The sequence below is a fragment of the Harpia harpyja genome, chromosome 11 (genome assembly GCF_026419915.1).
Source record: "Harpia harpyja isolate bHarHar1 chromosome 11, bHarHar1 primary haplotype, whole genome shotgun sequence".
Classification (NCBI taxonomy): Eukaryota; Metazoa; Chordata; class Aves; order Accipitriformes; family Accipitridae; genus Harpia; species Harpia harpyja.
Genome location: NC_068950.1, coordinates 29,827,361 through 29,854,720, shown reverse-complemented (window position 1 = coordinate 29,854,720; position 27,360 = coordinate 29,827,361). Strand labels below are relative to the sequence as shown.

The window sequence follows — 27,360 nt, the reverse complement described above, 5'->3', positions numbered from 1 at the left end:
TTTGTTTTTTGATGTTGCTCTTTATTCGCCCTTAAAAGATACATTAATAAATTACAAGCACCTAAAAATAGCAGAAATAGCAAGACATAAGCCCACAAGCAGAATACAACACAATCTAACAAGGTAAGAAAGAATGTCCCTGGCAAAAGCTAGAAGTGTTGTAAGTAAAACTTTCAGAATTGGCTAGTGACCAGGGAACAGCATATCTGGGACAGCTTCACTCTGTGGTGTCATTTGTCCTGTTGTTTTTCAGGAGATATCTCAGGCTTGTGAACAGTGTCTTCCTTTCGCATCTGTTATGTCCTGCTCACCAAGGCAAGTTCCTATCTTGAAAAGCACCTCAAAATGTCACATGGTGCAGGACATGTTCCTCATTTTCGGTGCCTATGAATTTAATGATTGTACCCTGAGGAATGCTGCAGGTCTGCCCAACTGAGAAGGCACAAAGGTAACTGAATTGCAGTTTTCAGAAGTAACTTTGGGCACTTCCCGTTGGATTTGCACTCTGTCACATGGAGTCTGAAAATGACGCTCGGAGAAAATGAGAGCAGCAGTTAGAAGCTGTCAGAAGTTGAGCAGGATTTCTGGTGCAAATGTGGTAGCCACAGTTTGCGAGATGAGAATTGTTGGCTGTATAGTTTTATCTTTATATTCAGAGCTATCACCTGGGGTAACTAAAGGAAGATATGCTTTGTCTGTCTGTCTAGCTTTCTCCCTACCCCTCCCAAAAGTAATAGGGTTACTTAGGTTGACTCCTGCCTGCTCAGAAGTCATGATGAGATTATTAGACTAAAGAAAACTATTTAATTAAACTTACAGAGATAGCCCCAAACACCTCAGTGATTAATATAAAATTATATAGTAACTGTATAGTCTGATGAGTAGCAGCAGCAGCCATGCAGTCAGAATACATGCAGAGAAATTAGTCAACAGCTGTAACTATTCACACTGCAAAGGAGATATGAGAGAGACTTTTTTTTTTTCTTTTTTTCATTTCCTTCACAAAGAAATCAGTGTCTGACTGATTCCCTGTTCTGTTACTGGGTCAGAACCTCAGCTCTGTAGATCAGAGGGGCATCAAGGGGTCATGACAGGTAATGTCAATGAAACATCTGGTCTCGTGCCTGTATGTTCATTTTACTGAAGGAACATTAATAAATAGAATATACAGAGTTGCTGATTTTACATGTCAAAAACATGTTACAGACATTATCAAATTAATTGTTTCATTAAAAGGTCTGGGAATAGCTGGTTTAAAAATTAATTGACTATAATGTTTCCAGCTGGGATTTTCAAGAGCATAAGGGATTTCAATCTGCAAATCACACTGAGATTCAGGGACAGGCTTTGATTTCTGAATTCCTGAGGGTCCTTCAGAAATGTCAACCTCAGGAGTTCCTAGAGGGAAAGTAGCGATGGAAGAGGCCAATGAGTATACGCTGATAGGAAAGCCATACTGTTAAGTTTATCAGGAAGGTGTGAGAGTAGCCAAGAGGTTTAGTTTCCCTGGGAAGCTGCCAGTCCAAACTGACTTTGCCTCTCATCTTTTAGCACATGGCCTTGTGCTTCTAAGAACTTCTTCCTGCCAAGTGTGCAAGCGCAGGAGCCATAGGGAGTTTCCACTGGAACCAGAACCTGAGGAGGATGAGCACAAACACAGAGGTCATTTCTGAGACAGGGATGTGCCAGCATCATCACAGCAGAAACTGCAGCTATTCACCTCCTCATAAAATCATGTCCAGGCCCTTTCCTTCTCTTAAGAACATCAGTGGTAGATGTTGCTGTTATCTCAAGTGAAAATGGATCTATAACTTCCACCTGAAAGAGGGCAAGGGTAGGATAGAACGGCAGCAGAATCACAAGACGTAGAGAGGGACACTACAGCATAAACAGACTATAGACTATTGATGCAAAATGGAATAACCCAGTTGCCCTCTGTCACATGAGGATAACATAACAGACTTGCAGCCAGAGCTGGCTGTCAGCTAGAGCAGCTGTGGAGGGAGGAGCAAATGTATCTCATGCCCTACATCTCTCACCCTCTGCCTGATCCCAGGCTTATACCTTGTCCGCTGTTGGACCAATCTGCTTTGGCTCCTAATGGCTACAGAAACATCCCTTCACTGCTCACTTAAGAGAGCTGGTCTTCTGTCACCTAGAGTTACCCTATGGCCTAGCTCACCTACTTGTATCCCCACTGCACCAAGGATGCTCCCTGGACTCAGTGGTACCGCCAATGGAGCAGAAAGAAGAGCCACAGTGGGCTAGCTTTTCACACTACTTGGCTACGTGAAAGGATGCCATGATGCATTCTGCTTGGTTAAAACTGCACAGGTTGACATTATAACAAAGTCAAATTCAGTGGACAAAATGGGAATGATTTTTCACAGGTAGTCTCTGTTACAGATCCCTTTGATCGCCAAAGCATTCTACTGTGCTCCTTTAGCTTTTATCAACAGCACAAGAAAGCAATTATCCTTCTTCTGTAATCAGTGTAAATCTCTTTTAGAGGTAAGGTGGAGCTTTCACTGGGGCTGGGTGAGAAAGTTTGCTCACTTTAATTCTGCTCTGTGCAGAACTGCTGCTATGCTTTTAGGCTGAGTATTTCTAAAGAGTCCAGGCAAGTTGTGTTTGGAGCATTTACTTACCTCTTTGTCATTGGTCAAGCCTAGATTCTTCATGTCTACGACATTATAAAAAGTGTTGTTCAAGATGACTTCTATGACCTGTACCTGAAACCATGAAAACAGATAAGGCAATGAATTAGGGCACCTTTTCAGCCAACAGCCTGGCAGTCTTTCCACTCACCATACCTCCCTCCACGCCACCCCGCCCCCGCCACGTACAGTTGATCAAATGCAATCTGTTGAACATGTAGACAATGTTGTAGCACGCCTTTTACTTTTACTCATGTCCTGCCAAGCACTGAGTGATATTCTCCCCCATTGTGTTCACAGCTGGGGAGCAGCATATGAACCACTCAGTGTGTTCATATTTTTTTCAGACCATCTAGCTGTACCACCAAACAGTTTCCAGTCTTACATAGAACTGCCAGAGGAAATAATAGGCTCATTTTGGTCTTCTCAGTGGTCCAATTAACATTCACTATTGTTTAAGTAAAACGTCAGCAGGAGGAAAGAAGATACCTGTGACACTTTGGAAAGGACGAGCATCTGGATAGAGTTGACAGTTTTCTGGTAAGAGGGTGAATATTCCCCACAGTCGGGTGGCCCGGCAAAGGCTTCAAGGATACATTCACGGATTTTGTTCCTAGAGGTAACACAGGTTCTTACAAAACCTTGTATCAGCTGTCTCTGTCTAGATCCGTAATGTTTTACGGGGGGTGGGGGAGTGGTGTATTTTTCTCTGTCTTTTCTGACAAATACATAGCACATGGGATTTTATGGAAGAACAGTTTCTTTGTACTGTCACCTCCAAATTCCACCCACTCCCCAGCTCTGCAATTCACAAATAGGTGTTTGGCTAAAAGTATCTAATAAATTAGTTGTTTGTTTCTTCTCCTAAAGTGTTCTATACTGAACACTGAACTGCCCGTTTAAATACCATCCATTGATGCACCATCAGAGAGAGGAGTGCCCGCCAAGGAGTACCTCTCACCCCTCCTAACACTTAGTGCTGCCACGGAGATCTGTGAGAGCAGCTGGTGCACAGCAACTGTATGTCTGGCCCTTACACTGCTGTATTGTATAGAGGGACTTTGGGATCATAGATTAGGTAATAAATACACGTATTGATTGAACGTATACCATATGCAGTCAAAGTCAAAATCCTTGCATTCGCCATATGACCATTTGCAGAAGAGCTCTCCGCATAAAATCCTGTCATGCCTTTCAGGAAGTGTGGTGTATTCATCCTTATAGAAGCCTTCAAATCCAGACTGTGTTGTCTTCATAAGTTTCAGATCTTTAATTCCAGCAAAAACAACCAGGGGACCTGTGATCCAAAAATACGAGACAATATGAGCTCCTTTTCAGGCCAAGAGAAACCGCTGGGTGCATACTTGCAGTGACAGCTCCAGAGCCATGAAGCGGTCTCTCCAGGACTCACTCGTGTGCTTCTGTTGCAAGCCTAGCTACTGCAGAGAGATAAGAAACAAGACAGAAACTACTAAAATCAGAGCTCTATCTAGAAACCAGAGAATCCCATCAAGTGACTTGCAGTCAAGGAGAGCTGAGGACACCCTTTATCTCACCTCCTTGGAGCTGGGACATCCACTGGGTGGGCTCTCACTGATGTGAGTTTGGGGACTACTGCTTGCTCTAAAGGGAAATGAAATAGGCTGCTAGGGCTGTGGTGTACAGGAGAGGCATGGTGAGCCTTTTCTAACAACATAGGCAAGTGTAGAAACTCTCTGTACAAAGACATGGAGCCTCAATCAGAAGTTCGCTTTACATACCCATCCTGTTTTGAGTTTTGCATCCATAAGAACAAGAGGGCGAGGAGCCAATGAAAATCCCTGCAGCTCAGCTAATTAGCGGGAACTGGCACTGATACAGATGCCACCCACAGGTTCAAACTGACAGCGTTTTTGCTCTTAGCCACTATTTATAAAATGTGCTGTTGTAGATCACTGCTGCGTGGGTGGATTATCATCTTCTAAAGACCAAACAGTTGTGTCCTCAACTTTTTCTTCTGACAAACCTTTTGGATGGCGGCTAAACAATTTCAAGTGGTCAGTCATTTAGAGCACACCAAACGGATAACTGAAAATTTTCAGGGCTGCCAAAAAAGCAGATTCAGAAAAGAGAAACTTTATGGCACACAGGCTTATTCAGAGCCTGTACAGATAGCCAGTGGCTGAAGCCGAAGCTGCTGTTTCTGTGCTGCGCTTGGTGCTCACACTAGCTACTTCGAAATTAATCCTTGAATATGTCTGGCGTGTAGTAATCGTTCCTTGGACTGGGAGTACTGACAGACTTTGTCTTTAAACCGTGTCTTTGCAGGAATTTATACTGGAAATAATTCCACTGTGATGGATATTTCTAAATTGACATGATTTTTTAGAGGGTTTTTTTTTTTAAACTGCTCTGTCACTGGAAATTATCAAAACTGCATTTTATCTATTTCTTCTATTGTTTACATTCACTACTGTTTTTGAATGAGTCTAAGGAGGTTTATCTATAATTTTGGCTACATCCCCCTATTATTTACTAAAGCTTAAAAAAAAATCTAAAGAAGAGATTGCCATTGGATAGGATATTTTGGGGTTTGTTGAGATCTTGATGAATTCATTGCTTGGGTATAAGATTGTAATACACAGGTATTAATGTAGTGCAGATACTATCAGTGAACCTGGAGACATATTTATCTCATATTCAAATACATAGCCTTGTTTGAAAGAGCTCCTTGCAATGAATGATTTACTGAAAGGCTGGCTGACTGGCTGGCTGTGTAGTAGTCGACCTGAAACTCCCACTGAAGAATGTAACGCCGAGGCAAAGATTTCGAGGCGAACAGCCCGTGCTGTGCTTTCAGTATGTTTTGTGCTTGTGATGTCTGCAGTTTTCTCTGTTAAGTTACTTATGATGTTTTCAGTTTCCAAAAAACTCTGAGCCTTTTATCAGCCAATATAATGGCAAAAAATAAGCCTATAATTCTATTAAGCCTCACTAGGTTTCTTTTAATGATGAGAAAAGTGTTAAAAGATAGGATTAACTGAGAAATAAATTTCTCTGTCTGGCTGATAGGTGCATAGGAGGATGCTAAAGATAGAGAAGGTTCTCTTATAAGAAAAATAAAAGGGATATGAAAATCTTCTCTTTGGTTATTGTTCACTTAGGCAGGGAATCCTAAAGAAACAGCTGAAGGTCTACATGAAGGGAAGACTAAGAAGGAAAGGCAGTTTCTTCAGTAAGCCTTAAAGGCTTTTTGTTTGTGTAGAACCTGAAATTGCAGAATTTCATGCTGAATTTTCAAGGTGATGAAAAATTTAATTCAATCCATACATTAAGAGCAGCAGCTTTTCAAGAAAGCATAAACTCTTTTTCTTTATTTTTTTTAATTCAGTTTTCTTTCTTAACACTTTCCAGAAACCAAAGTCAATACTATTGAGGCTGCCAAAAATACAGCAGTCATTAACATTACTAGGAACATTAGAAAAGATCAGGCCAAGAAGCACTGGAGACTGGTACGGGCGCTCTCTTTTCTTTCAGCAGGAACACAGGGACAATGCTCAAATGCGCCTTTCAGAACTTGTGTCCTGTCTGCAAGTGAAACTGGTCTTGCCACTGGTGCTAACCCCGGCATGTTAGGAAAATAGGGAGAGAGGGTAGGATGGGAAATAGTTCTAAGTTACATTAGGGCAGTAATAAATAGGTACCGAACTAATGCCTAAAACCTCTAAAACCACTGTGTGAAATAATGTAGTGGTCTCAGCTTAGTTCCCAGTAGGCTGAAAGATGGGTTAAATGAAACACCAACATAGTGAGATTGAATTTACACTCTTGTTGTGAGTCATAGCAAGAAGAGATAATTTTTACACTCCCTTTGGAATGCCAGTTTACAGACAGACAGTTGAGCTTGAAAGCCTATGTCTTTTAGGTATCACAGAACTCTTAGTGAAGACAAATGGTGCTTTGTTTATGCATTGCGTGCAGAAGTAGTAAGCACACTCTGAAGTATTTTCATGTGAAAAATTGTTTGCACGTAGACCTGAGTGCTCATGATATTCAAGCCAGCCTGGTGTGCAGCAATGGAATTGCATCTTAGAAATAAAACCAAGGCATGTAGGCAGGGTTTTGAAAATAACTGCAAACTAGGCAATTGGCCTACAGCAGCATGGTTTCATGACACTTTCTCTATAGGGTAATGATAATAGTGAAACTGCGGAATATGGTATAATGTAAAAAAGTAAGCAGACCATTCTCGGAAGGCTATTAAATCCTGTGACAATATAGCAGTTCTGCTGGATGTGCTGTTGTGGCCATTATATATTTAAGATATACATACAAATGTGAGCTATGTTAGTTCTTCAGTCATGTCTCAGAGATCAAGGACTGCAAAATTAGACTATAAAAGTACTCTTTGTTTTAGACCTCTGGAGCAGTAACACCTGTAACACTCTTAGCTATCTCTAAAGCCATCTTCATCTCTCATTGGCAGAAATATTTACAGAGAAGTGGGGGAAGTTGCAAATTCTTTTCTCACCATTTCGGCACTGCTCAGCTTCACAAAAGCGGATCCCATCAGGAACGCATATGAATGAGTGGACGTGGGGAACGCCATTCTGCAATTTAGAGCAGGTGTGTAAGTAAAAGTGCAGTAAATACTATCTTAACTTGAAAACAGGAACTAAGAGAGTAACGAATGGCTCCAGCATAAACAAACGGAATGCATTAGTATTTTAGATACCTCGTGTAGACGTTGCCATGGTACTTCTTGAACATAGGTTTTGACGTACGCCACTTGGCAAAATGTTGTCATGAAGTGTTTGCAGATATCTATAGCGAATTGTTCTAAAGTTGGGATCTAAGACAGCAAACAGCATTATTAGAAAGAGGCAGTTACCTCATGTACAAAAGTAGATTGTTCTGATTGTTGTAAATATTTGGGAAGGATCAGTGTTGTTAAAAATACAGATTTGTCTCATTTCTGGTTTTGTGTGCTGTGCCTAGTCATTTGATCAGCTTGCAGCATACGCTGCAAATAGCAGCTACAGAGTCACGTCAAAAATCTCCCATTCTATGGTATAGCGAGCTGCAGTCCTTGGATTGAGAGAAACTGCTACAGAAGCCTTATGCTTTGAGGGTATAATGCTGAAATAATCATAGCAATATTCTGATTAAGCTTTACAGGCTAAAGATGGGATTTCATTACTGAGACAGACAATTTACGCTACAGATTCTCATTATGATAGATGCAGTTGAGGGAGGTAAGAGCACAGTTAACAGAATTAAGAGGAGTCTCACATACTTTGAGACCTGTTTTAAAAATGCTATATAGGAATAATGCAGTATTATGTGCTATTAAATTAAAAAAGAGATGGATCTTCTATGGCAAATCTACAAAACATATTGCTAGCTCTGTGAGGAAAAAAGGCTTTGGAAAACTAAGGAGGAGTCTGCAGGGTAAGCACTGGAGGAGGAAAAAAGATCTCCCAAATCACTGAAGGTGACTTTAGTGCCAATCTGATGTGCCAATGGGGGGAGAGATTATTTTGATGCATTTTGAAAATAAAAAATTAGTATAGCAAACACTTCCCAATGAAGTCATAAGAAACAGCAAGGCTAGTTAAAAAATAAAAAATACCCCATTTTTTTTGGCCAACACAAGGACAATATTCTTCATGGTGTCTGTAGGTATCACAAGAGAGTTGTTTCCCTCCAGGTACTCCTGAGCAGAAGTCAGCCGGAGATGCGTGCACACTTCCACTTCTTTAACGAAGTGCTTCTTCCCTTCTCTGTGAAGGCGAAGGAACTTAATTGTGTTCTTGCCATATTCACAGTTGAGGACTTCTACATCCTTGATCTGCAGAGAAAATACGTGACAGTTGTAAAAGAGCTCAGTGGAAGCCTGAGTTACGCTCAGTCAATGAAACATAAACAATGTTTATGGCCTTTATTTCTGTGGTTAGCTGTGATAATGAAAATTTTTCCATTATAAATTGCAAAGTCCTGATGGAAAGAAAAAAACACTTTAGGAAGGTATTATTACATTAGTAGCAGCTGTGATAGAATTTTAAAATTTTAATGGGGGCAGATCATATAGCGTGAGTAACAGTGAATTAGTCTCTCTCGTTTGTCTAGACCTTCATGGAGTCTCCCCTCCATCATCTCCTTCTGAACCCAGATTGTCCCAGTGCACTCAGTCACCGCGGGTACAGCCATGCAGAGGGCAGGCAGCATTCACCCCCGCACCCTCCGCAGTCCTTCCACCGGCGCCGGCTCTGCCAACCTGGGCTGTACCTCTCTAGATACAACTCCCGATCTTCCCTGGCACCAAGAACAGACTTTCAGCACCTCCTACCCCTCTGGCTCCCAGCTCTCACAACTGCTGTCAGGCTCCACATGTGCAATGCGCTGGGCCCTTGCCGTTTTCACCCAGAAGCTGGCAAAACACAGTCAGCATCCTGCATGGCAGAGCCCCCCGTTAGCCAGCAGAGCCCCCCGTTAGCCGGCACTCCATGTGCCCAGGGCTGCCCCCTGTCATGTGCGCAGGGTAGCGGGGACTTGCTGCTCCAAGGTCCAGTGGAAGTGCTGAGTATTAAAGCAGTTCTTCCATGAGGGGCAGGAAGGTTGCTTTGTAAGAAGGCAGAAGTCCCAAACAGAAAATGGAAACAGCTGTCACATTCTTGGCATGGTGTGTGTTTTATTACCCTCTCTAAGCACGTTGCAATTCCCAAGAGCAAGAAGAAAAGAGACCGAGCTGGACTGGTTAAAAGTGTTTCCTCACCACTGTGTTGCAGTTCTGATGCCTCACAAAAGGGATCAGAAGCAAGTCTGAGCAGCAAAATTCAGGTCTTGATCCACACCTCCAGAATCCCGGCTTTCTGGGATCGTTGGTTTTGTTTGAGTTAAGCCCTATTCAGTTTTATCCTGCTTCTGTCAAATACATCCCATTTACACATCTGTTACAGTGTTGGAGAGGCTATATTAGAAAAGAGACAAAATACTGTGAAGGATGTGAGGATTTCTGTTATGCTAAAATATCCAGAGCTTATTGAGCGAGACTTTCCCCTGAGGCTGAAATATCCCATAGTTGGTATCAACATCTCTTAATGTAAATCAGCACCTTTTAATGTAAGCATAATGAGGAGGGAGAAAGAATATTTTACACACCAAAATATAATTGAAGCTTTTAATATGTGAGTTGCTAAAAGTTTATCAGATGTAAAATTGCTCAATTCAGACATGTTTGTTCCGAACAGAAATGCTAATGCACTTAAAAGATAATTTAAAAAAAATATTAACTAATTGTAAGTAAATTACTGTGGCTTAGAGATCAGAGCATTTTCTCTGACTGTTCAGTCCCTGCGGGCTCAATCCCCACAGACAAATGAAGGCCCCCCCTGCCAGATCCAGGACCAGGCAGGGCTCAGCGCTTTACCGGGTAACCCTCTTTGCAGGAGTGGTGCAAAGGCTGTGCCTGCTACAATGGAGAAGTAGTGAGATGGAAATGATTTTGGTTTGCTTGTCTGAACACTGGGTTTTTTTCAGATAGTTGTAAAAAAATTCATACTTCAGTCATGCAGCACTAAAAAGAAAACAAAAAGGGTTTCAGTATCTGCAGCTTTTTTTTGTTTTTAAGCAGAATACCTTGAATATTCTAAATAGTCAAAATACTACCTCCTAGAATACAAGGATAAGTTTTCTCAAAAACATAACTTGACAACTGTCAGTTTGCCATTTTGTTGCCCAAAGAAAGCACGAGCAGTTTCCAGCAGCTCCCGGGAGCCCTGGGCCTGCTGCCGACGGCCGTCCCTGCAGCGGGAGTCTGAGTTCCCAGGCTGGTTCTGCTGTCCTGGGCTGCGCTTACTGCGTCGTACAGCCGGAGCTGACAGTTAATGCAACACAACTTCTCCTTTTAGAGCCTGCTCAGTGCTCGCCCTGTGCAGCCAAGAAACGAAAATGCCTGCGGGATCTGCATGGTGTCACCCTGCTTTGCTATTGCTTCTCTCCTCCGCACCTCTGTGGGCAGCTGAGATTTCCTGCAGGAATGAAGACGGGGAGACAGTTGATTGGTAAGTAAATACCATGCTGGGGAGAAACTCTGGGTGAGTAAATAACACTTGAGCTTAAACCGCATGAAGTAGGTGGATCACTGAGAAGTAATGCACAGCAATCGCTGTTTTAATCCTGTTTGCCTGTGAGTAGCAGCTGAATTTTGCATTTGGAAAACCTAGGATAAGTTATTGAAATGTGATTTCGCTTCACTGAACCAACCACCCTACTGCATTATGACTAACTGCAAAACAATCACCGTTTTACGCAGCGTTCATGTCTCATCATCAAAGGGAGCATAACCTGTGTTCGGGTGCCAAGGCTGCGCTCGCCGGAGGCAGCCCTGGGGGCGCCCAGCCTGGGCCAGGGCTCCGGCACCCAGCTCATCTGGCTGAGGGAACCCAGCCGAGCGGGGAAAACAGCCGTATCTCGCCCTTAGCCTCGCTGCTCGTACCCAAACAGCAGTGTGGTAGGACTTGTCCCCTTGCTGCCGTGGCTGAGGGGGAGCGGAGGCCAAGCTGCCCCCGGGGGGATGCGGGAGAGGTGCGGGGTGGGGGTCTCAGTGTGGGAAAGCGCCTTGTGCCTGGGGAGCAGAGGTCGCTCCCTGGTGCTGGAGCTGCCGGTGCGTTAGAGCTGGTACCATCCTACTGCCAGCAGCAAGCCCGAGTTTGGGTGTTAAATGATTAATTGCCTTAATGCGCTTTGAAGATGAAAGATGCAAAGTATAATTACATAATATCCAGCCCAGGTTTAAAAAGTGAAACGAGGCCTCTTAAAAAAAGAACACGGAAGCCTCCCAAAGATAAATATCAACCGATTTCAGAAGAAAAGTGTCTTTCTCTTGGAACAATGACTAGTTTGGATATAAGTGATAAAGAAGTAGGTGCCATTGTTGCACATCCCTTCCCTTGCACACAGAGCTAACTGCAGGGAAGGTAGGAGCCTCTCACACCGCAGGCAGGCTACTCAAGCAGGAGCATAAAGCTGGCTTTGCTTTATATTGGCATAGCATCAAACGTATGAGGGTCCGGTCCATCCCTGTGACTTGTCGCCATTGCCAAGGCCCTTCTGGATAATGTGATTTTTTTCAGGAATCAGACTCTTGGTTGGTGCAGCTACCCAACAACTTAAGAGAAATTTCATTTCTCTGCAAACTGCAATTATTCCTTGCAGAATGAGTCTGTCTGTCTGCTAAAGCGAAAGAAAAACCAGACTAAAACCCAAACAAAGAAAAAAACCCCAAACAAAACCCCATTTACCATTCATTTCTTAAATGAACACAATTTTTGTATCCAAATTCTCTGAGAAATCCTTTGAAAGCTGTGGCTAGGAGTAATTCACCTGTGCCTCTGTGTGAAGGCCAGCGATGTGGGACCTGTTCCAGATGGGAGCTGGGGGGTCTGCACAGGCATAACCGTGTTCTCTTCTGACAAATTTAGCAGGAAGAACTGGGGGGGGGATTTCATTTCTGATGTGCCATGATCAAATGAAAGAGAAACTTGCCTATCTGCAGGGGTCATCCTAGTTTACTGACAAGAAATAGTCAGCTTTTGCCTGATTCTGGATTTGGTTGCTATGAAGCTGATAGGAGAAGCAGAACTGAAACTGCTGAGAAAACTTCCTCTTAAACCAAAAGATGTTGATGCCCTTTCAAACAAACACAGCACTGCAGGTTTTATATTCAGTTAGCAAGAGCTTTATGTGAGTTCCTCCTATTCAGTGGTTTCAACCTGCAATATTCCATAATCACTCATTATTAGTATTTACGCACCCTTTCATTTGCCACTAAACCGGAGGAATCACTTGGCTTATCTGACCTGCTCCCACCTGCACTCCCCTGCCGTGCCTGCTGTTCCTACCCACACGCAGTGCCTGGGCTGGCAAAAGTCTCCCCCCGCGTTTTCATTCCACTCAGGAGCTCATCCCACCATCTTCACTGCACCTTGCACAGGGGCTACCAGAACAAATGGCCATAGGATTGGCTCTCTAAGGAGGGCAGGGAGTCTTTCCTTTATTCATCCAAACTCACTGTATTCTGTCAGAAGATTTTCGTGCAAATAAAAGCCAAAACTCTGCTTTCTGAGAAGTTTTGAGTCAAGGACTGAAGCCAGAGCTGCACATTGTTTGGGGTTTGGGGGGGGGGGGCAAGAATTAAAGATGTGATTAAGAAGTAAAGATGTGATTATTTGTAGTAAGTTGGTGTTCAGTCACAAGCAAATAATGTGACAATGCTAATCAGGTATAAGCGGATTTGCTTTTCCTTGGTTCTCAGGAAAATAACTTTCACCCTTCTCCCACAAATGCGTAAGCTCTTGAGAAACTTCCTGCACACAAATGGCAGTGAAGAATTTTATACAACTTTAATTGCTAATACACTCATCTGGCTTTCTGGAAAGGGCCAAAGCATGTATCCACTGGGAACTGGCAAGCAATTTACTGATAGCTCAACTACTAGCATTTCCATAGGCATACCTGCGAACGCGGATTTGTGAGATGCAAGGCTGTAAACATCCCGAGAGCATAAATCTTCCGATACATTTCAAAGCAGTTTGGAAAGGCTTTGTATACTAATTCCTGGATCAGCTCATACTACTGCAACTACTGCTATTCCTCTCTTTTCCAAATCTTCATTTCAAATAAAGGGATTGTTGTGACTCCTCGTGCATGGACAGCTCTCCCCAGCCTTGCTATATAGATCACTTTCTTCTCTTCTCTGTGATCTGTCATCAGCAACAATTTCTCCTGAGATATTTAAGGAACATCACTCAGTCAGCAGCAATGCAGGTAGATTACCAGGATCACTAGTGGTGTGTTTCTCTTCTGCCTGTACATGTATTTCCCACGGATTAAATGTTCCTCTAGCAAAATGCTTTCCTGCCACTTCTTACCTGCTTTTGGAGATGGCTTTTTTGACCACCTCGAGACTGTAAATCAACTGGGCAAGGCTTACTCCTCCTGAAATACTTGAAGGGTTAAGCACAGTCAGGCTGCATTTTTGGTAAATAGTATAGGATTGAAAATAATGCCACTCAGTTCTTACTATTGACATAAATAACAAATGACTCAAGTACAGCACTAGAAGAAAGTGGCTCAATTAATTATATTGCAATTAATCCCATGGACTTGTGCCCTGGGAAAACCTGTTTACTTCATTAGGGACATTAATGTGAACTAAGCCATTTACTGACAACCTTGAGTACTCTACAATTTTGAAAAGATTTGTGTTTCTGGCTAATGGTGTGCAAATATCCAGTCTGCAACAGTGCAGCAGAGTGCAAGTCTGTTATGAAAAGTAGGATTGGAACAACGTTATCACATGGCTTTATACTTATTTTGTGGTTTTAATATGTATAAATATAACATTACGCATTTTTATGATTTTAATACATAATTTTATCTGTTTCATATAAAGTTATGTTTATATAATATAAAAATGTATTGGTAAGAGGTGTCCAGGTTGACCATGAGAATGTCAGACTGAATTTGGGACCTGAGGTTCTGTACCAGAACCAGGAGCAATAGGGATTTGGTGGCTAAATGGGACTCCAAACCAGGGCTCCCTCAAATCCTTTCAGTGTACCAACAGCAGTCTGGTCACAGCAGCAGGAGTTTAGTGCTGAGTCAGCCTCCCTTGCTTGCTAAGAAGCAGAACAAATTTGTCTGCCGCAGGTACTGTGCTGCCAAACTGCTGCTGGTTCCTGCGCTGGGTCACCTCCTCGAGGCTGGGAGATGTCCACACCGCACGCTGGTGGCACTGGTCCCCCTCCAGCATAGGCATCCCCAGAGTCACCCTTCTCTTAAATCCTCAGGGGGGAAGGAGATACTGATTTACACATTCAAACAGGATGGTTGTAAAAAAAACCCACTGCTCTTCACTGTTGCAGGTTTGCTCTTTACAAGTTGCCAAAACATGCCAAAGGAGAGATTCCCATGCTGGGGCTGGAATACATGTACATGGACGCCCTGGCTCCACAGTGGCAGCTCAGTAAATACCTCATCAACATGACACAGGGTGCTCTGGGACAAACACTGAAGCAGCTGTACGAGACATACGAATCCAAGGCAAGTGACATTTAATTATCATTTTGTTAGTATGCTTACTTGATATTACATGCAAATGAAATGAAACCAGCCAAAATAAGCATGTAGAGGTATGGCAGGACCTGACCAACTAGATCTACTAAAAACACATCAAGGGGAGCGTCTTGACAGCTGGGCAGATTGTTTGCAGTTTTGGCTACAATTAGAAATTATCCTCGAACTTCTAATTTCTAGTCAAGCCTTTCACACAGTTAAAGTATTGCCCATCAAAAAAAAATGAGCGTTGGTACATAGTCCCTTTGGCTGCTTCTCTGCAATTCATGTTGCACAACATCTGAAGCTGTGAACTGGCTGTGAACTCAGACCGGGGCCAGTGGTGACCATTACAGGCACTTGCCCTAAGCCTTTCCATGTGCATGTGTTTCATGCTTTTGTCTCAAATCAAATCTGGGGTTTGGTCTTCCCCCTGAAATCACTGTGACTGCTTCAGCAGTCATATGCTGCTTGTTAGGCCCTCCCCCCCCCCCCCCCCCCCCAGTCAGACACCTCATTTATATCTGTGTGATGTGATTATAAAATACCACAAGATCTGCCTATGGTTATTTTTTCACCATCTACCTAGTATTTGGGGGAGTCTGGGTGTGTCTTTGCATTTCTGCTGTGGGTTAGTTGTAGGGTGTCAATTTCTATGTAGAAGAGATTCCCAGAAGTCAGTCAAATATTGGCAATCTGGTCAACTGTCCTATTCCAGGTCTCGCTGTAATTGTAATAAACTGTTTACAAACTCAAAGTACATTGGGAGGGGAAGCATGACCCAACTCCTTTGAAGTTCTCTATTCAGGGGAAATAAAGTGCGGCCATATGCAAATATTTTTCAAAGAAAGCATTAATTGCTTGTCCTTCATAAGAACACTTGTCATGTCTATTTTTCCTCAGCAAACATTTTCACCGAATATGGTTGCTAAATCAGTGGCACAAAAAAAAAAAGAGGGGAGAACTTCTTTGCAAGCAAGTGGCCAATAAACCCATGTAAACTGCCTTAGTGAGCATATTCGACCTCTTGAGGAAGGGCTACTGCAATGATTGAGAGAACTTCCACTTTATATTAACCAGGACAGTAATGCTGAGTCTTCAGGTTTATTTTGCTGTAACTTCTGTGGAGACTGTGTCAGCTGAATTGGGACAAGGATTAGGCTCCTGATGTTCACACAGAGAAGTCCTGAATTCTTTCTTCTGTTCCCAGTAGAAGGTGTTCACTTAAATGCCTGCCTTTTACTGAATGTCATGTTTCAGAAATGTCTGTTTTCCTGCAGAGGAACAGTGTTGCATATGCGATATACAACGATGAGGTCCCTGAATCAGACTCCGACGGGTGGAAAAGAGGACATACCAAAGGTACAGGGAGAGTCCCAAGCTACTATTTTCTCCTTTCTGAAGTTGTGGATAGCATCTACTTGTCTGTCTATCTGCATATCTAAAATTCCTGCCTAAAGCAAAACTGGAGAATGATTTGCATGATGCATGGTTTGTAGTATAGTTACATACACTGCAGCTTCTGTTTTAGTTTTGCTATGCCTCTGCTTTGTTGAAGAACTCTTACAGCTTATGGACCCTTTATTGTCAAGAGTTGAAACTCATAGCTCCTTTCAGCGAGTACAGACCACATCATCCTGAGCCTAATGGCAACAGCAGTACAAGATGTGAACAGAAAGGCACCCTAAACATAAACCCCCTCTCTCTGGGGCAGGAAACTGCTGCCAAGATCATGGAAGCACTAAAGTATGCAGTTAAAGTAAAGCGAGACTTTAAATAAGCGTAAACTTCATTGGACGTCTAAACATTCCCTTGAGGAAGCAGATGGGGTTTGCCCAGCCTGACACTGAGATGGACACATTCGCAGGTCTGTATTTTCAGGCTGCAGCAACGGGGATGGCTCAGGAGCCGTGCTTCTCCCCGGAGCACCCTGCTGCAGGGGGAGGCATAGCCTGTCTCTCTGCTGCTTCCCCAGGGAGGAGAATTTGGTCTGGGGAAGAAGACACAGTGTTGATGGACTCTGTTTCCCCTTTCACAGTGAATATATGAAGGAAAGGAAAATGAGCAGTGGAGAGAGGGTCACAGCCACTAAATCATCAGACTTTCTGGTGGCAAAATTTGAGCAGAGAAAGGTTTTGAAAAGATATTTTTTTCAAAAGAAACATGGTGACAGTTTGAGTTAGGCTATGCAGGAGAGATCTAATGCAATTTTAATACGATATTAGTGTCTCCTGTAATCCATTAATCTACTCTAGAGCCAGTTTACTGTAGACATTAACAATCGAAGTGTGGTGTCTGCAGCAGGAAATCCAAAGTAGGACACAGCTCTATCGTCTCAGGGCTCTGTCCTCCTTAATTCATTTCAATAACTTTTTTTGGACAGGATTTCTGCTCTTGGACAAATCACAAGGCTTCTGGGTGATTCACAGTGTGCCCCTGTTCCCTCCCATCCCTGAGGATGGTTATGGGTATCCAGCTACTGGGGAGTCGTACGGACAGACGGCCATCTGTATAACCTTCAAATATGACCAGTTCACAGAAATAGGTATGAAAAGCTTCTCCCTAAGAAAGCCTTTGCCCCACCGTACCTCTCTAACTGCTTTTCTTGAGGCTTCGCCTCAAAAATTGCTTGTTCTTGTCCTTCGTTGTCAGATTGGGAAACCAAGTGGGGCCTGGAAACAGTGTTCTTGGCTTCAGTTATATTTATCCAACGATTTCCTGTGTGAATGTGGGAAATCCACTCTTCCACTCTGAATCCAGCTCCCCATGGGGCTATTGGGATAATAATAGTCACGAGTGCATATTGAGGGTAAACTCAGTCCATGCATACAAAATGCTTTGCGAATATAAAGTAGGATGATTACCCATTTTTAACAGTAATAGCTCGTTCGGCTGCAGTCATCTGCAGTTCTAAAAATGTAAGGCAACCAATGCTTGAGCTGGAGTAGTATGCTTGACTCGTCAGAAATACAACGTATGGAATAAATATCACCCAGAATTTCCCCAGGTAGTTTTTGCCACATAAAATACCAATACTAAAAAGAAAAAAACCCAAGATCTATACCGCTAAGATTCAGAACAATCTGACAGTGATATCTGGTACTGGAATCCTGAAAAGGGACTATCAAAACGTGTTACAAGAAGTCATACTGGCACGCTCCTTAATGCTTTTCACACTGTTTTTCACTCTCAGTTACAAACCTTGAATAATATTAACGAAACACATATGCTGTGCAAATGGCCAGGCTGGCCACACCCCAGAGCTACCTAAACCAGGTTCCTCTTTGTGGAAGCGCATCTATGCATGTGTTTAGGGAAAGAGGATAAGAAAATGAGACTCATACACTAATGCTTTTCCTGCTCTGTCCTCCCAGCTTCTGGTAATCTGTGGTTCAGGGATTTCCTGAGCTGGAAAGACTGGAAAGTTCCTGATGGACTGGTCTTCCATGAACTCATCTAATGAGCCCGTTTCTTCCCTTGCTCTTTACGACACCCATGGCAAGGACTTCTACAGTTAAGCTGTGCGCTGTACAGAAAAGTAAATTTCTTCTGCAAATTCGATCCAGGCACTGAAAGTCAAGCTCTGTTCTCCCTAAAACCAAACTAGACCCTTTGGCAGCTCTTCTGTTTGCATTTGGCTTGGCAACTGTAACTGACTGGAAACTACTGTAAATACAGACAGGCTTGGATTTACACATGCCATCTGAGCACTGTGTGACTGCTTAGAGGCTTGAAGATGAGCACGGGTGGAAGTGGCAATGGACTGAGACCACTGGTTAACAGTTCTGCTAAGAATAATGAGGTGTAAGTGGAAAAACCTGAGTGTACTCTCTGAGCCAGTCTATGTGCTGCAGGGCCAGTCGGAACACACAGCAATTAAACATGTTTTTGGTTGCTAAAATAAGATAGTTTGACACTGAACTGCTCCAGGAGATAGGCTGTGAAGATTAAGAAAGATTTAGGTTTCCTTTCCAAGGCAGAACTTTACTCTCTTGATTGCTTCGCTTTAACCCATTTTAATTCTGCATGTGTTCATTTCTTTGGGTTTTTCTCAGACCAACAGATGCTGAGTTATAATCCAGGAATCTACAGCTGTTCCATTCCTAACATCTTCCAAGCTGATCTCCCAAATCTGCAGAAGCTCTGTGCAGGGTCCAGGTTGCCCTCGGTCCCCTTGCGCCACCTCTCCAAGCTCCAGTCAGCTCACGGGGAAATCTTTCTCCACTTTGCAAAGTCACACTTGTTCATAGATGGTAAGAGAACCTGTTGCTCTAGCTATCACACATTCTCAAGCAAGAAATAAGCAATTAATATATTCTTTGACAATTAGGATTTTCTTTGAGGGGAAGAAAGAAGTTCAGCTTCAGAAATAAATGTAACGGAGGGCAAGGAATGGCGTCCCATCATAATATTCTCTCAGCCCCACAAAGCAAAAAGCTGTTGGTCCTTCAAATGCATTAAGGTGTTCAACAATGGGATTTTCAAGGGAATTTATTCCCTGTTATTCAACAGTAACAACAAAGAACAAAAATGGGGTTTGAATCATCTGCGCTTTTTTGTTATGAAGAAGGCTTGAAATTTTTTTTCCTTTCCTTTTTATCCTGCTGATTGTTTAAAAGGTTTTCCAGGAGAAGGAGGAAAGTAGAAATTAACTTCTGAAACAAAAGTCAAAATAAGGGGAGGGGGCAAAATCCCCTCTGGCTCACTTGATGCATTGGAATGAAACGAGCCCAGTTTAGGTGATGCTCTTCAGTCCCGTCTTAAATGAAGGAATGTGAAAGACTGATTTCCCACACCCTGTGTTATTCCACAGATATCTACGTGGCCTGGATGGCTCAGGAACTGAAGACCGATTTGTTGGCTGAATCCTGGCAGCATTCCGGCCAAAAACTTCCCTCAAATTGCTCTCTTGACTACCATGTCTACAACATAAACCTAATAGGGATGCCACTGAATTCCACCTTTTATTCCATTAACGATCATTCCAAATGGGCTGTTTCAAGGGAATACAAAGATCAGTGGACCTGCATCGGAGACTTAAACCGTGCTGCTGAGCAAGCTTGGAGAAGCGGTGGGTTCGTCTGTACACAGAACGAACACATCTACAAAGCCTTCAGGCATTTGATAATCCACTACGAAAGTTGCACTGATGCTTCCACATTGATATAACGAACCATTCCTCCCAAACAGCACAACCCCTCGTTACACAGAAAGTGTAGGAAATGTCTCCCTTAAACTATATTTTCACTCTGAAAAATGGCCCTGTGAGTTGCCTGATGTGTTAGACCTTCACCTTGTTAGCTATAAAAGCAGGCAGTTTGCAGATAAATTACGGCTGTTTTTCTCTGGGTGCCAGACCAGCTGGCTCTGTGTGTGCTGAGCCACACTCTACTCTCTCCCCGGCTCCTCTCGCCATTGGCGCTGAGACAGGATGCTGCTGCACAGGGCTGAACCAAAGCTCATCGCTGTGAGCGACCGTGCACGGGTGTCCCCAGGGGAACTTGTGAGTGACGCTGGACATGGGATGGGAGGAACAACAGAAACCTGTCTCATTAGCTAGGTTGTTGGGGCTGGGCAGTTAGCAAAAGTACCAAAATGCTTCAAAATCGCCCCATGTTCCAGGCACTGCTGAGATCAATCACAGCATTTCTGCTCAGTTTGGGCTGAATCTCTTAAAGACCTGACATAATTGGATACAGACAGGGAGATGAGTAGATCTGTGGACAGGAAGGCTTCATTTTTACATGATTAATTTTTAGAGAAGAAATGAGCTTTAAATAATTTGTAACCAATAGCTTGGGAGTATTTCTAGTGCTTTTATTCATGTACAGCAATCTTATAAACAAATAAATGTGTCCAAAATATGAATAAGCAAAATAAATTAAGAGCAAAAATGGTTTGTTCACAGTCTCCCTCTTCCATCTTTATAGTTATTTGTGGTTAGTTACAATGTTTTATAGCTGCCAAAGGATAAATGGAGACAATTAGGAAAAAAAATAAAGAGAAGAGAATATTTGAAGGAAGATGTTATTTCACCTACATTTTCACACTACAACAAACGTGGGTGTTAATTTTCAGTACCTCCAGTCTCAGGCTTATGACCTAAAGTTTCCATAGACTTGCTATAAAGACAAAGCTAATTTGCAAAATCCTGATACACTCCTGGGTTCAGATTTCAAAAGTGTACAGGTATTTAATATGTTCCTAAATATATTTATAGGGTTATATCTCACTTGTATTTTTTTTTCCTGAATTGCTAATATAAACTCCAGTCTGAAAAGCTGGCTGTCCCACTAATATTTCTGTTTTGCTGTGTTCATAGTCCATACCACTGATTCTTCACAACAGTGTCTTAAAAAGAAGTAGATATAAAGAAATGCCCCACAACCGCAAGAAGTTGTTGAAGATTTCCTTCCCTTTTCACCCTGAAAAATCAACCAAATGACAAAGTGTACGAAGTATCAAACAAATTAATTTCAGAAAACACTTGTGCATACTTTTGGAACAAATAATGTATCTGGCCTGCTTAATGAGGAGAATTGTGCAGGAATAGATTTCATATTTAGTCAGTCTGGACTGAAGGCAAACCCAAGTCTCATAGCTCAGTGAAAATAATGCTTAGATATTCTGCATGAAATAGGTCTTTTTTTTTTCCCGGCGTATGACCAAATAACATTTAATAAATAATTTGCTTGATAATGTTTTTTCTCTGATGCTTGTCAAATTGTTTTACATATATACTTTTCGTTGTTTTACTAGCTGTAGTCAAGCAACACCTATTTATGGCAGTGAAAATTGCCAGTGACACAGAATGCTGAGCAGTGGGACGGTAGGGCATAAGTCAGATAAGCCAAGATAAGCAAGACGCTAACGTAACCTACCTGTCTGAACTCTTATATCTTGCCCATACCTTTGCATATGCATGACCTCAGTGTACAGGAACAGCGAGAAATTCTTCACTGGAGATGGTGCTGGCAAGGTTCACCATGGTGCATCAGAGGCCACCTGGACCTATGACACAACCTGTATTTCTTATGGTGGATGCTCAGCCACACCATTTGGGTCACAGAGTTCAATAGCAAAGAGTCTCCATCCACTGGCTGTCACAACAGTGTTGCCACAGCCCTGCTCCACAGGCTAAAAGTCAACAGTCCATCACTTGACTTTAAGTAATGATTGCTGTTCTTAATTATTTGATCAATTAATTGATAGCTGTCATAAAGGTTCACAAAACGACTCACAACATTCCTCTTCCATGATACCCAAGATTGGTAGCCTCCATTTTAGCTGTTACTGAGGAGGCATAAACAGCAGTGGGAAGATGGAAAGAAACAGTTGTACCACACAACATTACAAGCACCTAAATAGCTGGGTTGTGTGCACGCTCATTTCAGTGGTGTAGCAATAAAAAGGCTGCAGTTCTGGTTCTCTCATTTTTTCAGTGTAAACAGCTTTAATTCAATTCTGCTTTCATTGTGTAACTTCCATATTTGCATATCCTGGTATTTCTACTACACACATTATGAAACATGGGCAGACTGTTTCCCAAAAGAGACTGATAATCAACAGGATAAACCATACAGATTTTTAAAGGGTTTGTAACTATCAGGCTTCCTGCGCAAAGGCAAGACCATTCATCACTTACTCAATCTCATATGCCCTCACAGCATGCACTGTGATCAATTGTTGGTGTGAAATATTTATTTTTGCATATTTTATATATTTATTAATAGACTTTTAAATTTTAAAATGTGCTTTTCATTTCCAAAATGTCAAACGCTCAACAAATATCTGCCTGTCCCAGTGACTCTGTGCTGCCTTTGCTGCCCACTGTGACCCTTTGGCTGGACAGACCTTCTCCAGGGGAAGGGGACATCTGGCACTGCCCCCTCTGTGATTTCAGGAGGACTTGCCCAGCAAAGCTGATCCTGCAAAAGGGCAGAAGTCCTGGACCCCGGCATGGAGAGGGGAGAAAGCTGGTCTTTCATCTGGAAACCCAGAGTCTCTTCTCCTCAGTGTGCAGGTATGGCTATTCTGACCCTTGGGCTCTGTTCTAGTTAGACTAAATGAGAACATTTATTATACATGAAAATTGTTTGCCGAGGGAGTAGGAGAGGCCAAAAGCAGACATTATTAATCCACTAAATGTTACTATGCTGCAGACAAGTCTGTAGCAAACACAACAGTAGGGATTGTTGTTTGGTATAAATTGCCTTGTAATCATTTCCACAAGCTGAGACTCGGTCCCAGCATGCCTGACAAGCTCACAAGGGGCAGGAGATACAAATACAGCCTCTCAAAATACACGCCTGCCACTCGCTCACCCACGAGGACATTTCCTACCCTCACCACAGCCACTCCCATCCCAGAGCAAGGGCAGAACTCTGTCCCCCTGTCTCTGCTCCAAAAAAACCCCTGATGATTTTTCTATAAATGCCTGTATCCCTGAGGATGCTTCTATAACACTGGTAATTGTGGATTGTTAGGGTAGTGGTTTGCTGTGTTGGAAGAGTGCAATTTTACACAGACTTAATGTAAGAGGTCAAAGGATTAGACATTAGCCTCACTAGAAGAAAAGCTAAAAAACAAACAAACAAACAAAATTTGAAGACATAAAAACATAAACTGTGTGAAGTTTAATCCCAGCTGGGCAACTACAATACTGCAAAAACAGGCACAGGCATTGCGGCCTGAGCCCACTTCCCAGGGCAGCCTTTATGGTGGGGTTGCTTCTGGTGTCTCCACAACAACTGAAAAAATACAGAGCCCTCATGATGCGAGTGAGGAGCAATGTATTGCAGAATTTCTCAAGGACACCTGGGGCTCCATGCCAGCTGTCTGCCAGCAAGTCAGGGGAAGCTTTGGGAGAAATTTCTCTGACTGAGCTGGGAACGTTCCCTTCTCCAAAGCATGCTAACTTAGCCTGGCACTTGGACTTGTCACAGAGGTCCACAGGTGTGTTTCTGAACCACAGCAAAGTCTGCTTCAAAGTATGCTAGATTGCACTTTTTAGAAGTATAGAAGTCCTGCAAAGCCCAGGAGGTTTTGATCGTTCTGCTGTCAGTAATGCCCATTCTTCCAGCTATCCTTGCAAACCACACACACTGCTCCCCTCTCAGCACACTTCGTGTAGTTTTCTGCTCTCGAAACGGGAAGTTTCCAGTAAATGCATCTAATGTAAGTGCCTGTGTCAAACAGGGCTTTCTCAGCTTGCCTGCAGCATGAAGGGAGAGGGTTATTTTTGTGAAGACGTATGGGCCTCTCTCATCCCTCTCTCCTGTTTAAATATATACACTCCTGACAGTAATGAAATGCTCAAGAACATCATTGTCAGAATTTGTTTTCATGTATCAAAGCATCCTTGGCGTTATTAGCATAGTCACATAATTATCCCCAGAGAAACTTACACCCATATGTTAACGCCCATAAATTATTGTGTGGATCTCTTTTATACCTTTATTTTCAGTTTCTGGGAAAGATACATCACTGGGTACTTAGTATAGTAATTGCTTCAGAACATGTAAACTGCCTATGCCCTGGGTAAAATGTTCGGGAGACAGAGTAGTGCTGGCAGTGTCTTCTAAAAGCTTGGTATAAGCCAAAGCCTAACTGTGCTAAGAATGTGATGCAAGAATATGATGCACCTCTTTAATTTCACAAGAGATTTTTTAAAAAGACAGGAATTTAAAAATTAGAATGGTGATTAATAGAAATTTTTGTTAGGCAAAGTGGGAGGGAAAACCCCTTGTAGCAGGGAATAAATTCTTCATAGTACAAGGCAGAGACCCTGATCTGAAATGTCAAGTTAGGATATCAATATCAGTATTTTCTAGATACCCTGGTACCCTGACTAGCCTAGCCAGATCTGACACTCTTCTATTTAGATTGGAGATACCAGATTAAAGGCCTAATGTGCTGAATTTTCTCATAATCTTTATGAACTTGGCATGAATGCAGTAAAAGAAGCTGCATGTGAACTCAGAAATCAGTTGTAGCACTTTCAGATCTTGGCCTCGGCCAGGAGCTAGCTCATAATATAATTTTTTAATGCAGGCCTATTTTATGCTTATCTTTATGGTTTTTAACTGATTTATCCCAGTATTAAGAGTGTGCTATTCCATGCATATTTGATATGTTCATTTTACTCAAACTGTTAAATACAAAACATTAGGACTTGAAAAAAGTATATCTTGCTTTTTATAAACAGCTGTGTTACACTTTTACTCAAGAGATTTCAGTAAATCCTCTTGACTCTGTTTTTTTCAGTCGAGTTTGTTTGACATTTCTACACAAGGTATCTGGTGACTACTCTGATTCTCCTGTAAGAGGGATAAAAGTATGGAACATTTGCCCCCTGCCTTGATCACTTTTAAGCTTGGGAACTGCAAACTGATGTTCAAATATTCAAAGCTTTACTGGATAAGAGCATAGTGTTTAATGTTGCCTGGTAGACTGCTGGCTACACTTGATTGCTACAAGTGGTTCACTGTAGTACACTTGTACTAGCATTGACTAATTTATTAATCATAGAAATTTTGCATGCAAATTAGCCACACAGTTGTGCATCATAATACAGTAACCCAAAAATCTGCCTTCACATGTATTAATGCCTGCAAATAAGCATGTCACATTACAGCAGTACATGGTTTCCCCATTACATTCCAAAGCCTGCCAAAAGCTCACTAAAGCCCGTATCATCAAGTGTTTTCTTTTTGTTCCTTACTTCTGACTTTCTAATGTGTGAATATATTTAGCTCCAAGGCTTTTTTGTGTCTGTGTTTTTTCAGGTTTCCTTTTTGGGCTAAGATTCTGCCAGCCAAAAATCAGTATTTCTCCTGCTATAGTGCAGTTTTAAAAATGTATTTTTGCACTGGTATGAGTATGCTCAGCACCACTGTCCACCACCTCTTGCTGAGGATTAAAAATGCCCAACTCAGTAAACATTTCAGGAACTGTTTCCTTCCCTGCTCTGAAAGCTGCTCCATTTCACATACCGACCTTGTAAATCCTAGGCATTGTGCAAAGGAAATATGCATCTTTTCCTCTTTTGCTTGCTAACTACTACAAATATTTCTTTCATGAAAGTCAAGGTGAGAATGAGGGAACCAACAATTTTGCATGGGACATTTTGCAAAGAAAGACCATGGAAGAAATGCTGCACAGCAAATAGGGAAAATCAGTACAGTTGTGTTCCCAGCTGCCCACCAACCTGCCCTCCTCTTTACTGCCAAAAGATGTGAAGAACCAGACAAATGGGAGCAAAGAGAGCTTGCAGGAGAAATGGAGAAGAGGGAGCAAGACAACTGAAGGTGAGCAAAAGAGAAAAAGCAAGGGAAGAGCAGAAGGAACATTAGGATGGGTGACACCAGGGAGGTCAGAGACCTTGAGTTTGATGACAGAGAACCATTAGGATTTAACTGTGCAGAAATCCAATTAACAGGATGTTTCATTTACTGTGATAGTTACTTAACATTTATCCATTTTACAGATATAATCTCCATAGGCTATGCCACAGACCAATAAAAATGAAAGGCATAAACTGAAGTGACTTAGCCAAGTATTAGGAAAAAAACCCAAAACAACAAACCAACACCCAGAGAGAAAGTCGTTACCTGCCTGTTACCAAACCTACAAGAGGTGGGGCAAAACAAAGTCAAAAGCATTAAATATGTAAAAGTAGGAGGGAGAAATTCATAAGCTAAGCTAAACAGTTTGAACCACACATATTTGAACATGCTAACCCGCTTTCTTTTAAAAGAAGGAAGCTACTATTTAGTTTTAAAGCCAATACAAAAATACAATGAAAACAAGAGATGCAAAATATTCACAAGAGTAACTGCAGATCATTTCATTACAGATCGTGACACTAAAGCTAGCTTCATTCATTCTTGCGGCATTGAGAGAACTGCAGGCAAAAAAGTAAATACAAATAAACATACACAGAACATAAATAGTGATAAGCAAACATGCCTTTTTAACACTTTGCTCTTGGGATTATTATTACAGATATATCTACAACATATGGGCTTTTATTCTCAGGTAAAAATCAAGCTTAGTTTAGAAACCTCCCCAGTTTTATATTTTCTTCAGTTCCATCTCTGATCCTACTTTGCTCTCCAGCACTAAACAAACCATCACTGGTCTAATATAGTTGTTTCTCACTGCACTGAGTCAAAATCAGAAAGCATTCCTAGATATTACTTACTGTCACTTGGCTCATGGTGGCCTGCTGTTTTGTCACCTCCTGGTCTTGGATGCCACAGAAGAATAATGGCAGTATAGAAGCTGTAGCTCTATAAAAAGTGTCATCTTAAAATCAGAGGAGGAGCTAGGCATAAGGGGTTGGCTTCACAAATGTAAATATTTCATAATTTATTTAGTAACATGGCTTTCCTTTTTCCCCCAGGCAAAAGCTTTAATAAAGGAATGGGTCTACTGCAACAAAGGAAACAACAGCAAAAATAGGGACAAGGACCCATCCTAACCCCATTAATATCAGTGGGAATTTGTCTTCATCTTCAGTGGGAACAGAACTTCAAAGACAAGGGAATCATGCATAAAACCTGAAGGATAAAATCTGAACCTTTCGTGGTCTATGACACAAACT

At 42.2% G+C, this 27,360-nt stretch overlaps 2 protein-coding genes across 2 annotated transcripts; one reads left to right on the top strand and one right to left on the bottom strand.

The window, feature by feature from the left end:
* Window positions 1-27,069, bottom strand: LOC128147769 (uricase-like). Its single transcript, XM_052800762.1, has 8 exons — window positions 26,959-27,069; window positions 8,269-8,487; window positions 7,372-7,488; window positions 7,168-7,246; window positions 3,768-3,954; window positions 3,147-3,270; window positions 2,649-2,732; window positions 1-1,635 (listed from the first exon to the last, which is right to left on the bottom strand). The coding sequence occupies exons 1-8, from the start codon at window positions 26,971-26,973 to the stop codon at window positions 1,498-1,500; spliced, it is 963 nt and encodes a 320-aa protein (XP_052656722.1). The 5' UTR covers window positions 26,974-27,069; the 3' UTR covers window positions 1-1,497.
* DNASE2B (deoxyribonuclease 2 beta) lies at window positions 7,144-21,456 on the top strand. Its single transcript, XM_052800767.1, has 7 exons — window positions 7,144-7,262; window positions 10,547-10,699; window positions 14,564-14,741; window positions 16,034-16,115; window positions 17,137-17,298; window positions 18,809-19,006; window positions 19,567-21,456. Exons 2-7 carry the CDS (start codon window positions 10,587-10,589, stop codon window positions 19,920-19,922), a joined length of 1,089 nt encoding a protein of 362 aa, XP_052656727.1. The 5' UTR covers window positions 7,144-7,262; window positions 10,547-10,586; the 3' UTR covers window positions 19,923-21,456.
* Window positions 27,070-27,360: the final 291 nt, after the last annotated feature.